Genomic DNA, 15,930 nt, shown 5'->3' with positions numbered 1-15,930 from the left:
TTAATTTGAGCCCATTTGAAGAAAACCAAAATTTTGCTTCATCTGAGATTAGTACCAATACATTTTTGGGATCGTCTAATTTTGAATTTATTAGCAACTGTTATTGTAGTGTCATCAGTAAAGAGAATGGATGACACTTTCGACAAGGTATGTGGAAGGTCGCTTATGAAGAATAAAAATAAAACTCTTCCCAATACCGAGCCCTGTGGAACTCCTAGAGTTACTAGTTCCCATGACGATGAGACTGGGACATCACTATGAGGGCAAACGACCTGCTGCTTCCTGAATGTTAAGTAGGAGTATAGACAATCCTTAGCAGTACCTCCAAATCCCATAATACTGTAGCTTATATAACAGTAAATCATGACTAACACAGTTGAAAGCCTTTGAAAGATCACATAACAAGGATGAAACGTAATCTCCTCTGTCAACCGACTGCAACACAGATTCAAATAATGTATAAACTGCATGAATTGTTGAAGATTTTGCTTTAAAACTGGCATTGTCTAAAATCACATGTTTTATTTTAAAAAAACTTTGTAGTTTTGTTACAAATACTTTGTTAAGATTTTTGACCAAACAAGCAAGATTATTAATGGGTAATAATTGAACATATTTTTATTTTTTTTTTTTTTTTTAATAAAGGTATGTTTTTAGTATATTTTAAAATATCAGGAAATAATCCAGATTGAAATAAATCATTAATTAATGTTGCCAGTGGTTTAGAAAACAAATCCACAGAGGCCTTTACCAGAGATGTAGGAACACCTGAATCTGTCCCTTGCGACTAATTTAGTGTTCTTTAAAGCCTTTATAGTTTTGATTATTTCGTCTGAAATAGTTGGAAACAAAAACAGGGAAGCTTGGTTATCTTTTTTAGATTTTTGTTAGAATTCTATAGCTTGAGATGCATAGCTAAAGGCTGTAACAGTAATGAAACTCATTTTACGGCTTTAAAGTTTTTAAAACATTAATCCAACTAAAAGCTATTAAACTTAAAATTTTTTTAAGTGTACCGATCCACATCAAATAAATTACAACATTTTTCTTAATGCCCTTTTTTGTTAAATTAACTGAAATTATACGATTTTTCAAAATGCATGGGGACGATTCTTTGTGGGAGAAAGAAATTGCCTGCAGCTTCATTTTGAAATTGTTGCTAACCCCAGAGCACAAAATACATTCTTGACAATTCTTTCCATCCATTAGCTCTTCATCTTCAAGGAGATTGTTTCCCAAATAATGAATTGTACTTAATTTACCGGGCCTGATGCAAGGGTTTGGAAGAATTAATTGAAAAAAGGAAAAGAAAAGTTGGACACGGAATGAAATGGCAGTCACAGTGCTGAAAAGATTGATTTCTGCATTTGATGACATTTGGTTATGGTGTATCGGTCACATCATATCAGTCCTGTTATTGGGAACTTTAAAACATGAGCAGTATTATCTTCTCTGCCTATAATAAAACCTAATCTCCAGTCATATGTTGCTTGTATGTATGAAAATAGATTCAAGTTAAAATTAAAATAAATATAGAATAACATTATATAAACTGTATTGTAATAGTTTTAACATTAAAACGCAAATTATTAACAGATTAAAAGACAGACATTTACAAAAATAAATAATTAGGCAAAAGTTAACAACATAACAACCAATAAACAAACAAAATTTAAAACAATGAATAGCCTATATACGTTACATTAAAATTTATAAAAATACATACATTAAACTATCTAATCTGAATTTAGCCTCTAATTCAAAATTAATAAAAGATTTTTTTTAATGTACAATAATCAGTAGCTGGATAGTAGCCAACCTTGTAGAAAACTTGTTCCTGTAACCATTGTTTCAAGTAATTTTTGAATTTATTAACAGTGAAAGTGTGAGCACATTGTGGCAATTTTTTGAATAATATATTATTCACGCAAAATATGCTGTCATTTGTTTTTGTAAATTTAGCAGGTATTAAATCTAGGGTATAGTTGTTACAATTATGTATGTCAGATCTAATTTGATATTTATGCAAATTTTCGTTTATGTTTATTAGACAGAAATATCTTTATATAATATATATATATATATATTATATATATATATATTTACATTAATTAAATTTGTATAAATGGCAATAGCCGAATTTAATTTCAATAAACATAAAAAATTTAAAAGTCCCTGCGGAGTGAGTACTTTTTGTGATTCAATTATTTTGTATTTGGCCGTTTCTTTCACATATGTGTTTAAATAACCAAACTAACATATGATCGGAAGACCAAATACCTGTCAAATGACTTTTATTTATATTCATTAAATTTGTATAAATGGCAATAGCCGAATTTAATTTATTTCAATAAACATTGAATCGCAAAAAGTACTTGCTCCGCCGGGACTCGAACCCGGATCTCTCACTTGCCGGGTGAATGTGCTACCATTACACCACAGAGCCCTCACTTTTTACGATTCAATTATTTTGTATTTGGCCGTTTCTTTCACATATGTGTTTAAATAACCAAACTAACATATGATCGGAAGACCAAATACCTGTCAAATGACTTTTATTTATATTCATTAAATTTGTATAAATGGCAATAGCCGAATTTAATTTATTTCAATAAACATTGAATCGCAAAAAGTACTTGCTCCGCCGGGACTCGAACCCGGATCTCTCACTTGCCGGGTGAATGTGCTACCATTACACCACAGAGCCCTCACTTTTTACGATTCAATTATTTTGTATTTGGCCGTTTCTTTCACATATGTGTTTAAATAACCAAACTAACATATGATCGGAAGACCAAATACCTGTCAAATGACTTTTATTTATATTCATTAAATTTGTATAAATGGCAATAGCCGAATTTAATTTATTTCAATAAACATTGAATCGCAAAAAGTACTTGCTCCGCCGGGACTCGAACCCGGATCCCTCACTTGCCGGGTGAGATATATATATATATATATATATATAATGTGCTCGGTTTTTGAGGGCACAAATAAAAGTAAGGGAGGCGCAAAGGTCCTTTTAGGACTAAGTGCGGGGACAAAGTGTCCTCTTCCCTCAGAAGGAAAAAAAAAAAAAAAAAAAAAAAAAATATATATATATATATATATATATATTGTGCACATGTGTATGTCACAACTCCTCCTAAACAGCTCGACCGATTTTAATGAAAGTTGTGTGTCTTTAGGTGGGTTCGAGAATGGTTTTGATTTACAATTCGGTCCAATTTAAATTGTTCATTTAATCGATATTTTATTTATAAACTGTTGTTGGTTTTGGAATGTTTTACATTGGATCCAGCAGACTGCACTACGATATGTAACACAAAGTGAACTTACTTAACAGCTGTTAACACTTTCAGCTGAAGTTCATCAAAGGGACAGAAACATTTGTTTAGATTTAAATTTTAGAAAATATTAAATGATTGTAAAGTTCTTGATCGCAGTCAATGCAGATTTCGAAGACAAAATTATAGTCACCAACATTATAATAATACAACACAATCATATGTTTAATTAATTTAAGTAGCATTTGAAAAGTATATAGCCTTGAAAGCATAGAGTAAGCATAAACATATAAAAATAACATTACTTCTTACTTCAATATTTACTGTAATCACTTTGGAGCACAGAGGTTATCAAGATATAAAATTGGAAGTTTTTGTAAAATATACTTTGAACTGAAATTTTTAGTAAATATGCATATTAATTAGTAGGCCTAGTGTAATGCAGGAATTAAAGATAATGTTACTATCTATATTTTGCTACAGATATAGACTTTTATAAAACCCAACTTAGATGTTTTTTGTAAGAAGTACGCTTCTCAGACTTTTATAGGCTATTTGTATATTGTCTTGCCAACAAACTCAACTGTGTCACCACAAATATCTTAGGCCAGATGTATATTACAATAGGTATATAAGTATACACTTTTTGAAATATTTTCTTGATGTGGCAGCATGGCAAACAACCATAACGTACAAAATATAATTCTTTCAAATCAGAAGTACTCACCTACACGCAGAGTAAAAAAATTAACGCCATTAGCAATTTTGCTTATCAATTGAAGCTGTTAACCAAGGACACTAACATAATACACAACAAAGGAAAGCTTACTTCCATTCCTTAACTACACAAAATCCTACCATGCATTATATCATTAATTAATTGCTATTGTCTATGACTTAAGGATTCCTCCACACTTGCCTAAAATAGTTCAATTGTTACTGAAATCGTTGGAGCAATTCAATAACTATCATGGAATGTTGGAGAGAAATTCAAATCTTGTAAAAACCATTTTAACTCTACAACTTCAGGGTCCCAAAACACTGTTCTTCCAACTTAAATCTAAAATGAATCAGGAGATTGGAATAGCTTTGAGTGACTTTCAATTATCTCAGGAGTGTTTAGAATGTCATAGAAAAAGAAAATACGTTAATATAATGTCCTGTTTTTCAAAAGAAAATTTCTTGCGGAAGCCGTGGGTAACTACTAGTATATATAAACATGGGAGTGTCATTATTTTTAAAACGGGTAAACAAGATTCATGATTGTCCAGTCCTTTTATGATCCGTATAGCATATTTACCATTAAATGGTACTTGTTCCATATAAGTACTTCTCCATAAAATAATACCATATACAATCTGGGGGTAAACAAAGCATAATATGAATTAATCAACATATCAGTACTAACACAAAGTTTAAGTTTTCTTAATAAAATGTGATTCTAGATAGCTTGTTGATAGATGGTGGATTGGACTAATTGAAAAAATTAATGATGTAATGAGGACTACACTGTTTTATTTATGCATCACCATGGTCTTTCAGATAGCTTTTACTGCCTCAGCAAGAAGACAGGTGTCCAGTACCTCCTCGGCACTTACTATGTAATATTGATACACCATAAGTAATCGTAACCTAGGACGGAGTTATAAAGTAGGAGATGAATGCCAAAAGAAAGTAGAACTGGAAACTGTTCACAGATAGTTTCTGAAAGTCTTGACTAAAACAGTAAATAACTATATAATCTAAACAGTAATGTAAATACAATTTATATAAGGTCTTCATGAATTCTGAAAATTGTGATTTTTATATATACAAAACACTTAACTTAACTGTCATCTACATATCTATTTTACAATGGTATGCCTTCTTAATGCTGCATTATTAGTAAATAGGATGTAGTTAGTACAAGAATGCCCTAGTTTATTAATATATTAATTTCCTTTAACAGAAATGATTTTGTAGATAAAATATCTTAAATGGTGATTATTGGTTAAAGAAATTTATGACTTTATATTAGACTTAGACTTTGTTAAACTCAAAAGCCCATTAATTTAATTTCACCATTCCATAGCAAATTTAATCTAGTTTTTGGTGAAATAAATCCGAATTTGGATTCAGGAGTCAGACTCAAATTATTGATGAGGTTATGAACATATATCAAATTTTAGAGAGAGGTCTACATTTTAACTTTAGGGCTAAGTTAAGGAGCATAAATATGAATTTAGACTAAAACTAAATACATATTTTACTTCAGAATTTTATCCTGAATAAAATTGTATAACTTTGACCTCTTTAGCTTAATACATAGCAGATTTATTATACCAAAAACATAAAGCAATGTAGTATCACAACATGAAAAGTGCCACAATATTAAAGAGTTTTGGCCAAAACTTTTGACGTACTATATCACAGAAATTAACCAAAACATTGGAAAAATTTTTGTGTGGTTTCTTAGTTCTGTGGTTTGAACCAACTTACCAAATCATCAAATTCTGATAAACTTGAGTGTCAAAGTGTCCTTTGGCTAGATGATTTGATATGGAATGGCTGTTGAGCCTAAACACTCAATCAATGATTTCCATTGCAAAATAAAAAATTAATTCTGTACCTGAGGGTAAAAATATTTGAATTTTAATTGGTAGCCAATGGGTTAAAGACCTTTCAATAAATACAAATGTCTTTTTGTTGACTCACAAATAACCTTAAATTTTTTATCGTAACAAGGCTTAATGTTATATTTGATTTACTTTTAATTAAGCTTTGTAGAGACAAGAAAGATTCACCTGAAATAGTCTTCCTTCAGGAGAAAAAGTATTTACTCCACGATCATACTCAGAACGGGTCAGAAACATCTGAAAATAATAAAACACAATAAATTATATTAGTGATAGTAAAATACATTGAAGTTTAAAAAACCACCAACTCGGGATTCATGCAAAGAATTGTATAATTTACTTTTGAATGTATTTCAAGAGAATAAGGTTGGGTGACAATTTTGTTGTGCGCTACAAATAGAACAAAAAAACGGTCAAAGATTTACAATAAAAGTTTTTATTTAATCAAATCAAATCAATCAAAATCAAATCAAAATCTTTATTGTCTTTAGGCATATAGCAATCGACATGGTCATCATTTTATGTTACAAATCATAACTTGTCATAGTTAATGTTTATACTACTTAGGTAGGACTAACTAGTGTAAATTGATAATATAAAACATCATTTTTGCTATACCTAATTCTTGAATTAAAATAACATTGATAAATATCAAATAAAATCTTAAAACTAAATAATTAAACTAAAATAAATAGTCAAATAAATAAAATAAATAAATCTTACATATATAACAAACTTACAAAACATTAATTTCAGAATTTGGCATGTTTAAAAAAAAAATCATCGATACTATAGAAGGGATGAGCAGCCAGCCATCTATGTAACTTACATTTTAAAGAGACTAAAAGATAAATCTTTGGTTGAGAGTGGTAACTTATTATATAGTCTAATACACATTATAGTATGGCTAGATCTAATTTTTTCCAATCTTGTGAAGGGTACATCAAGATGATTACCATGCCTTGTAAATCTTTCATGGATTTCATTCCTTACATTATATGATAAAATATCTTTATGAATATATAACAACAAATAAAATATATAGAGATTAAAAACAGTTAAAATACCTAAATTAATAAAAAGTGGTTTACAATTAGTCAGGTAGTGAGACTTGGTAAATTATTCGAACAGCCTTCTCTGTATCACAAGGATATCTTTAAGGTTGCTGGAATTTGCCCCAGAAAATCAAACCATGAGCTTATTATGGACTGAAATAGACCATAGTAAACAGTAACAATATACTGTTTAGGAACACAACTCATAAGACGTCTTAATAGATAAATCACAACGAGATAGTCTAGTTGATATTTGTTCAATGTGTTTTGCCCATGACAGCTTACAATCAATGTACACACCTAAAAAACTTGACACAATTATCAAACTCAATATCATCTTTAAACAGGCCCTAAGACTAAACAGAACTGATTTAGTTTTGTCATTATTTAAAAGTAAGTTATTAGCTGAAAACCAATTTGAAGCTAGTTCTAAGGTATTATTGACTTGTAATTGTAAATCAATGAAGTTATTATCAAAAGAAAGAAAATTGGTGTCATCAGCATACATACAAGTTTTAGACTGTTGAATATTAATAGGTAAATCATTTATTGCTATTAAGAACAAAAGAGGGCCCAATTATAGACCCCTGTGGAACACCACATCTAAGCTCCCTAGCTGAAGACCACCGGCCATCAAGATAAACAGCTTGACTCCTCCTAGACAGATAAGATCTAAAAAATTGTTTTTGCAGATCCACTGATGCCATACTGTTCCATCTTTTCAAGCAACAAGCTTATGATCAACACAGTCAAAAGCACGGCTTAGGTCAATAAAAGTGGCCCAGGCATACTCTTTGGACTCAAAAGCGTTGAGAATCTCCCTTACTACAGTATCAATGGCAGATATTGTTGATCTACCTTGCCTAAAGCCAAACTGTTTGATCAGACAAAAATCCATGCGATTCCAAGTACAGGCTTACCTGCTTATAGACAATGTGCTCAATTACTTTACCAAAGACTGGAATAAGCGAGATGGGACGGAAACTTGCTGGACTTGTTGTAGGCCCTTTTTTAAATACCGGTATTACTTTAGAAATTTTCAGACTATCAGGAAATACACCCTGCTCAAGGCATAAATTAATACTAATGGTAAGTGGTTCTGCAACATGATCCACTATTTCCTTCAACATATTGCTAGATAGGCCATAGAAATCCTTACTATCTGTTTTTTTTCATTTGACTTATAACAGACCTTATTTCAGAAACTGACACTTGATTCCACTTAAAACTATCTGGGTTTGCCAAACATTGGGCACATTTCAGTAGCCAATACTGAGCTAGGCTTTTTTATATTAGACCTTATTTCAGTTATGGAATCAATAAAATAATTATTAAAACTATCAGGGTTTAAGTCCCAGTTCGACTTATATTTAACTGTATTGTTAATATCATTAACAATGGACCAGGCAGCTTTACACTTGTTATTTGAGTTTTCTATAAGATTAGCATTGGTAATTTATTTTTGCTTCATCAATGGCTGCTCGATAAGAACCGTTTAAGTCTGGTATAACAATTTTTTATCACATATAGACATAGAAACTTTGTACTTGTCATAAGCAAACCATTAACAAAGATTCTAAGATATTTTTTAAAATCGTCATTAAACCAGTTACCTCTGTTTTTAGTTTTATTATTGGGCATACAACTTAATTCCTTAAGAGGAAAAATATTATCAAAGATATACATAAATACCCTAAAAGAACCTATTAAAAAAGGCATCAGCATCATTAAAAACACAAAACGCTAAAACATAATGTATGATTCCAGTTGATCCTTGAGAGTTCATTCCTTAGTTGAAAAGGTTTTGTCCCGTGAGTAAACTCGCTTCTTCACCGTTGACCTCCTTACAGGTGCTGGGTGGACAGTTGAGGAATTACTGGTGACATAGACCCTGAACCATAGCGCGTTGTGGTCTGAATATGGGAAATGTTCCACAAAAGAAAAATAGTTTTGAAGTGGGATATTTGAAAAAACATTATCCAAACACGCATTAGAACGAGTAGGTTCAGAGTTATGACAATACATATTGAATTGTCTCAAAAGATTTAGAAATTCTTTGACAAGACCTTACATCTTTGGTTACATCAAACTGAGCATTAATGTCACCACCACACACCAGTCTATAATTAGCCCACTTATCAGTCAAAAATATCAAGAGACTTTCAAGTTTTTTTTCCAAAAACAAACACTCATCACTTGCAGGAGTACGATACAAACTTATAACAATAATCTTAAGTTCATCAAGCAATAAAGCACATGCCTCAAAATGATTGTCAACACAAAACGACACAATATCAATATTACAACATTTTAGCCTATTAGAAGCATAAATAAGTGTAACCACCATAATTATTAACTTTTCTCTGATATATTGAAACTAAATTAAAGTGTTTTATGCTACAGGCATTAATTTTCAGAACTGCTCAGCCAATGCTCGGAATAAACAAATAATGTCACAGTTATTATTCATAATCACAGACTCAAGAGCGTTTTAGCTTGCCAAGCAATCCGCCCTGAATGTTTAAAAATAAAAAGGACAAAGGAAAACTGTTCAAAAAACTAGACTCAGAACTAGTTGTTCCCAAGCCTCCTGACCCAGGGCCTGTGTTAAGCTGTAGATTTCTTATAACATTAGGCTCAGTTCTTAATGTAGTGTACGCTGTACGCGTAAGCTGTTGTGTACGCAATTCTATAATCATAAATGTTATGAATATTATTAAGATTCAAAATAATAAGAAGAAAAATGGCTTTATTCACAAGCTGCAAATAATCCATTTGTCTTAGGGCACAATAAAATCAATATTCACTTGTGTTTGGATTTACACTTGAAAAAAACCCACCCAAAACTAAATTAACCTCCATTAGAGAAGTAAATGATGAAGAACAAATTTAAACTTAGTGCATAGAGAGTATTAAATATAATATTTTGAGCAAGAATGAAACAAGTACTGTATTTGATAAAAAAAAAAAAAAAAAACAAGACCACTTTTATTGCACAGGAATATAGATGAAAAACTCTTTAAGAAAACCTTTAACAACAATGTATTCTTGATCTCTATTGCTATTGCTAAAATACAAAAAAAAGAATTTATAGGACTACAGACATTGTTTCCTATAACATATTCATTTTTAACCCTCCATCAGGTGCTTAAAATTAGAAACACCATCAGGCGCTCACGGAGGTTTACTCCAGGTTAGCGAATAATGGATATCATAGTCGTTTAAACTGTTTTTATTTGTTTAAATATTCATACTGATTTAATTACAATATAATATATTCATTTTTAGAAATTAAATAAAAATTACTCTCTTTTGTAATGAATTTTCCAAATAAGAAATTCAAAATCTTAAAAAATTTTACTGTATAATAACAACATGATTTATTTTAAGGAATAATGCAATTAATTGTAAAAATGTTTAACCTACTGTAATAATATATGGAAATTAATTTAGTTTTAACTTCTTACAAAAACAACTTACTTCAATTCTTGACATATTATACAATTTTGTAATGTCAATTATTACTCTAAAATCAAAATTTATTCTTTACTAAAATTTTTTTTAAACACTACACAAAGTTTCAAAACATTTCCCTTCTGGTTCTTATAACGACACTCCATAAACAGTACTGAAATGTTCCCTAGCACACGGGTACTGTACTGACAAGTCTCTCGTCTTCATTCTCCATTTCACAAAATTCAAATAAAATATATTGTAAAACTTAAAAAGAAACCATCACAGGTCACACATTTAGGCGCACACGGATTATTACTCCATAAAAACTAAACACTATAAGGCGCACACGGAGATTTCGTCCAAGCACTACAAACACAACATCGGGCGCTCACGGAGGAATCGTCCAGTCTCGCACGGAAGTAGACCTCATACTGACAGATTTTGACAAAGATAAGCGGGGGGGGCTATTGTTTCGCTTCCCCGAAAGATGCTCGTGAAGTACACTGCGGGAAACGACTGCCAACATCAGAAAAGTATTACTATTTTTAATAATAAAAAATACACGGAGGAAAACTCTTGTTTAGCGCCCGATGTAGGGTTAATACACACAGTTAAACCTGTCCTAATGTGGTAATGGGGTCATCAATATAAACAATATGGTTTGCTCCCACCAGTGCTAGAGCAATGCTTCTCGTCCACTTCTCTGTTTCTTGTACCACTCAAAATACTGTTACACACTGTTCACTCTTCCAAGAGTTGGTTCATTTACATCATGAGTTGCTTGCATGATTTTAAAGTTTAAGTAAAATGTCTGACAGTTGTTCAGCTTTCAATTATACACACAAAAAGACTGTAAATAAAACTAATGAGGTAACGATTTTTGGCAAGTATTATACAAGGTGTTTGAAAAGTCTGGGTACGGCTTAATATTTTACAAACCATAGCAGATAACATCTATAAACTTTGCACAGTGTCATATGGCTATGTAAACTATTTTTCCTTGCTATGTTTCCTACTATAACTATGTTTCCTACTATAACTATATTTCCTACTACAAACTATATTTCCTTACTATTTTACCATGACATGCCAACCATGGGGGGACGGCCCACAGAGGAAAACATGGAAATCTTAAATGAAATCATGGGTCGAGTGATACCCTATTTGAAAGAGCTCACTTAGTAGAGTTGAATGCCGCAAACCGCATCTCAAAAGGTTTATCCAATCCAAAATGGCGGGTTGTTTTAGGTACACATTGTAAAGTACATTGTGCGCTGCCATTTCTGACTGGATCGTCATATTCTGATGCGGTAGGCGGCGTTTCACTCTACTAACCAATGGTTTCACTGATTAGTATTTATAAAAAATTACAAAAAAATGTAATTAAAAAATTAAGTGGTAAGTTAACTATTTCACCAACAAAGAACAATGGTAGAACTTAATTAATTCATAAACATAAAGACGATGAAATCATTTTAGATTTATTTATTGTGTTATAAATTTATGACATAATTTGCTAATTTAAAAAAAGTCAGTGAAAACACATCAGTTAGTAGAGTGAAACGCCGCCTACCGCATCAGAATACAACGATCCAGTCAGAAATGGCAGCGCATAATGTACTTCACAATGTGTACCTAAAACAACCCGCCATTTCTGATTGGATAAACCTTTTGAGATGCGGTTTGCGGCATTCAACTCTACTAAGTGAGCTCTTTCAAATGAGGTATCACTCGACCCATGCTTTCATTTAAGATTTCCATGTTTTCCTCTGTGGGCTGTCCCCCCATGGTTGTAGCATGTCATGGTAATAGCAAGGAAAAATAGTTTACATAGCCATATGACACTGTGCAAAGTTTATAGATGTTATCTGCCATGGTTTGTAAAATATTAAGCCGTACCCAGACTTTTCAAACACCTTGTATATGCAATAGTTGGGAAAACAGTTAAGCAGCCTTTTGTTTAAAGAAGCTCATATATCATAATCATAACGTTTTACTCTCAGCATTTTTCTAGTTAGCAATTTAAAAATATTTTTAAAGCTATTTTATGGGAAAAGAAAAACTGTTCAAAACATTTGGTTTTTCTAATTAATTATACCACATTACATTCTATATCTGTATTTTAAACATCTCAAAGTATTAAATTTTACGAATCAGGCATTCATGTGCATGTTAATTTTTATGGTTCCTCCACAAATACAACTGCAGTTAAAAAACTGGATTCTAAAATTCTAGATGAACCATTTCTTAATTTAAACGTAAATAATGTAAATTTTAAAGTCTGCCATTCTTGATGATTGTCATATGCTTAAATTGGCTCACAATACACTGCCTGATAAAGGTACTATAAAATCAGTAGATGGTATTATTAATTTTAAATATATTGAACGATTAAATAAAATGCAGCTAAGATGACTAAAAAGCTAAAAAGTACATCCTCAAAAAAGAATAAAATCCCTCTTGGATAAGGCGGTAAGCCTTCAGGTACAGCGAATAGCTTGAGTTGAGCGTCTCGTTCTCCAGAAGAGTGATAAAGCCTCAAATAAAACATTTAGGAATTTACTCCTTTAATTTTTAATAGGTCTTTCCTCACTTTTTTCTTAAATAATATTGCTATCCTTAACACTTGAAGTACTTTTCATTAAACAAATTATAAATCATGTGGTCTGGGATCTGTAAAAATTAACCATTTTTTAAATAAATAATTATCCACTAATTAATCTAGGTGTATTTAGTAAAAAGTTCTCCTTTTCATCCAATTTGATATTTAGGATTTTTAACTGCCGATTTTATAAATTACAAAAGGAAAATATTTCTTTCTTTACAGGGAACTACTTTTATAATAACTGTGTGTAAGTGTATTAAATTTAGATTTTTACTTTAGCCACAATACCTAAAATTATCTAAAACCACTTTTAAACATTTCTTAAAATAGTATAATTTCATTCCTAGAAAGACATTTTAGGGTGTCACAAACTACCTATATATTTACACATAAATTATTAAAGTGTTTTAATTTTAAGTCATATCTTTATTAGTCCACTGGTCTGGGGGAGCAAGAGAAATCAAGGTCTCTGGGTGGGGAATGATAACTAAGGAGAGGTAAGTTTAAGGACAGATTATTAATCATTTTTCTTTTGTTATTGACTAATTATTATGTTATTGTCTGTTGACTCTTATGCAATTTTTTTAGGCATCTTTACGTTGCTTTTCCTGACTGTTTAGATTTAGTTGCTTAGTAATTCACAGAAATAATCATTGTTATTATTTTTTTGCCAGTGATTGATGTTTTACTACATAGGCCTAATCAATATAAAAATTAATTTTGTGAGTGCACTTTAAAGTATAGTACTTATTATTGAGTCAGAATGAACAGAAAATACATTGTTTTTCACTTTTACTTTTTAACCCTTTCAGGGCCAGGAGCAAATATGAGATGTTGCAAAATTTTTTCACATCTCATATCCCCTGTGACTATTCAAAAGTGCCAGGCTAAAATTGGCGATTTTGCAGTCTCTTAGATTAAAATTTATAAGTTTTCACAAAAATTAGACAATGACCTAAAAGTTGCACCAAATTACTCGTATAGATATATATATACCATACAAAAAATAATATAAAGTTGTAGTTTTAAGTAATTTAAAATAAAAAAAAGTTTTAATAGATTACATTTTTTTTGCAAACAACTAAAAATTTAAAAATTATTTTAATGTGAGAAGCTATTTTATTATATTATACATTTAGAAAGGAACATCCATACAAAATTTTGTGTTATTTCTCTCATTAATAAATCCTTTATGACACATTTTGTAGAAATACGCATAATTGTACTTCACAACATTTTATAAGTGTCACGTGACAATTACAAAATAAAAATGCATAGACCTCCAAAATAAAAATTGTATTCATTTTATTTATCTACAAATATACCAGGGAATAAAAAAATTTGACGCCGTATTTATTTAAGAAAACAACCAATATCAAGGTGACAATATATTGCCGCCTGGCACTTTTCAGACACGATCTATGGCGGCAATATATTACTCCTGGCCCTGAAAGGGTTAATGTGAATTTAAATTCTTTGTGTACTTCTACAGAGGCTGGTAGCAGTCATTGCCCTGCTATGTAGACTGAATAATATGGTTAGGTAAGTTTGTAATATTATCAGTTCTCAAGCATTAGTGATCAGCCTTTTAGAATTTTACATTTTACACATTGGTCCTACCGTGAAGGACGATTTTGTTCTTTGCCATCAACGTGGGACAGCACCAAAGGCTGGTGCATTATTGTCAGCCTACGATTATTATAGTTCCTTTCAAGAGATAAGCTAAAAATACATGTTTTGGGCATGTCCATGGTAACTCACGTTACATTTCAACATGGGTCCTAAGTTATTTGTTGAAACATTTTAATTTTAAAGCATAATATTCAGCAAAAATATCTTGCAGTATTAAGCAAGAATTATAATACACATTGGCCAGATTTCAACTTCCTGAGACTAATAATTAAGGTAATAATAATTCCTCTAGTTTCGGTAACTCATGTTACACAAAAAGGACGTCATAATTTGAAAGCAAACTTTAACATGAAACAACTTTTGTCCTAAATGTTTAATTTTCTTAATCTAAATACTTAAGATTGACTCAAGAGTTTGTAGTTTAACTGTGACAACTACAACAATAAGAAACTGAAAAACATAATTTTAATAATATACTATTGACCTAATTGACAGTAACTCACGTTACAGTAACTCATGTTTACATTGTGTCTCTTTCCTAAGGACATTTGTTATTTTAGAAATAAATTTTGTTATGTAATTTTATATATTGAATTGTGTTTAATAACTACTTTAGTATCAGTACACTTAATTATTTTAGTTTGGCATAATTAAATATTTGTTTTTTAATTGTAAAAATAATACAACTTTTTACCAGTGTAAAAATAAGTTTTATTATTTCTAAAAACAACATATTTTTTGCTTTAGGCCTGTTCTAACAACTTCCAGTTTGTATTTTTCTTATAACACAACTATGAAAGAATAAAAAGATAAGATCAAATACCTTTATGGTAATTATAGACTACATTTTTACATGGTTTGTATATATATATAAAGAATATTCACTAACAGCTTAAAACAATTAGACAGTTCTGTGTAGCTAACATTTTACTTTTCTCTGATATTTATTTTGTTTTTAAAATAATAATAATATATTCCACCTTTCATTTTAATTTTCTGGAAGAGGCAGAACACTCAAAATTTGTCCAAGTTTGACGAAAGTAACATAATTTTCGATCGGTTAAAATGTATAACAGTTTTTATCACTTTTCAAACACATTACTTCAATGTCTCCAAACTTGTCAATTTACCACTTTGGCAAATGGCAATAGCAACATAAAAGAGTTTTTTTCACTTGAAAATTGCACAAGGACAAAAGTTCCACTTTTGATGCTTTCTTTTCTAATTAGTTCACTAGAAACACTCGGAACGGATGATTCTTCATCAGAAAGGTCAGAGTC

The 15,930-nt window shown here is 30.7% G+C and overlaps 1 protein-coding gene across 1 annotated transcript in view; it reads right to left on the bottom strand.

Moving 5' to 3' along the window:
- The window catches only part of LOC124354719 (proteasome subunit alpha type-5), a 34,990-nt gene that overhangs the window by 15,598 nt on the left and 3,462 nt on the right, over positions 1-15,930 (bottom strand). The window contains exon 2 of the mRNA XM_046805376.1: positions 6,071-6,139. Within this exon, the coding sequence (XP_046661332.1) occupies positions 6,071-6,139 (69 nt within the window). The remainder of the gene's footprint in view (positions 1-6,070; positions 6,140-15,930) is intronic.

The sequence above is a fragment of the Homalodisca vitripennis genome, chromosome 2 (assembly GCF_021130785.1).
Source record: "Homalodisca vitripennis isolate AUS2020 chromosome 2, UT_GWSS_2.1, whole genome shotgun sequence".
In the NCBI taxonomy this organism is placed as follows: Eukaryota; Metazoa; Arthropoda; class Insecta; order Hemiptera; family Cicadellidae; genus Homalodisca; species Homalodisca vitripennis.
This window is presented reverse-complemented; position numbering and strand designations above follow the sequence as displayed.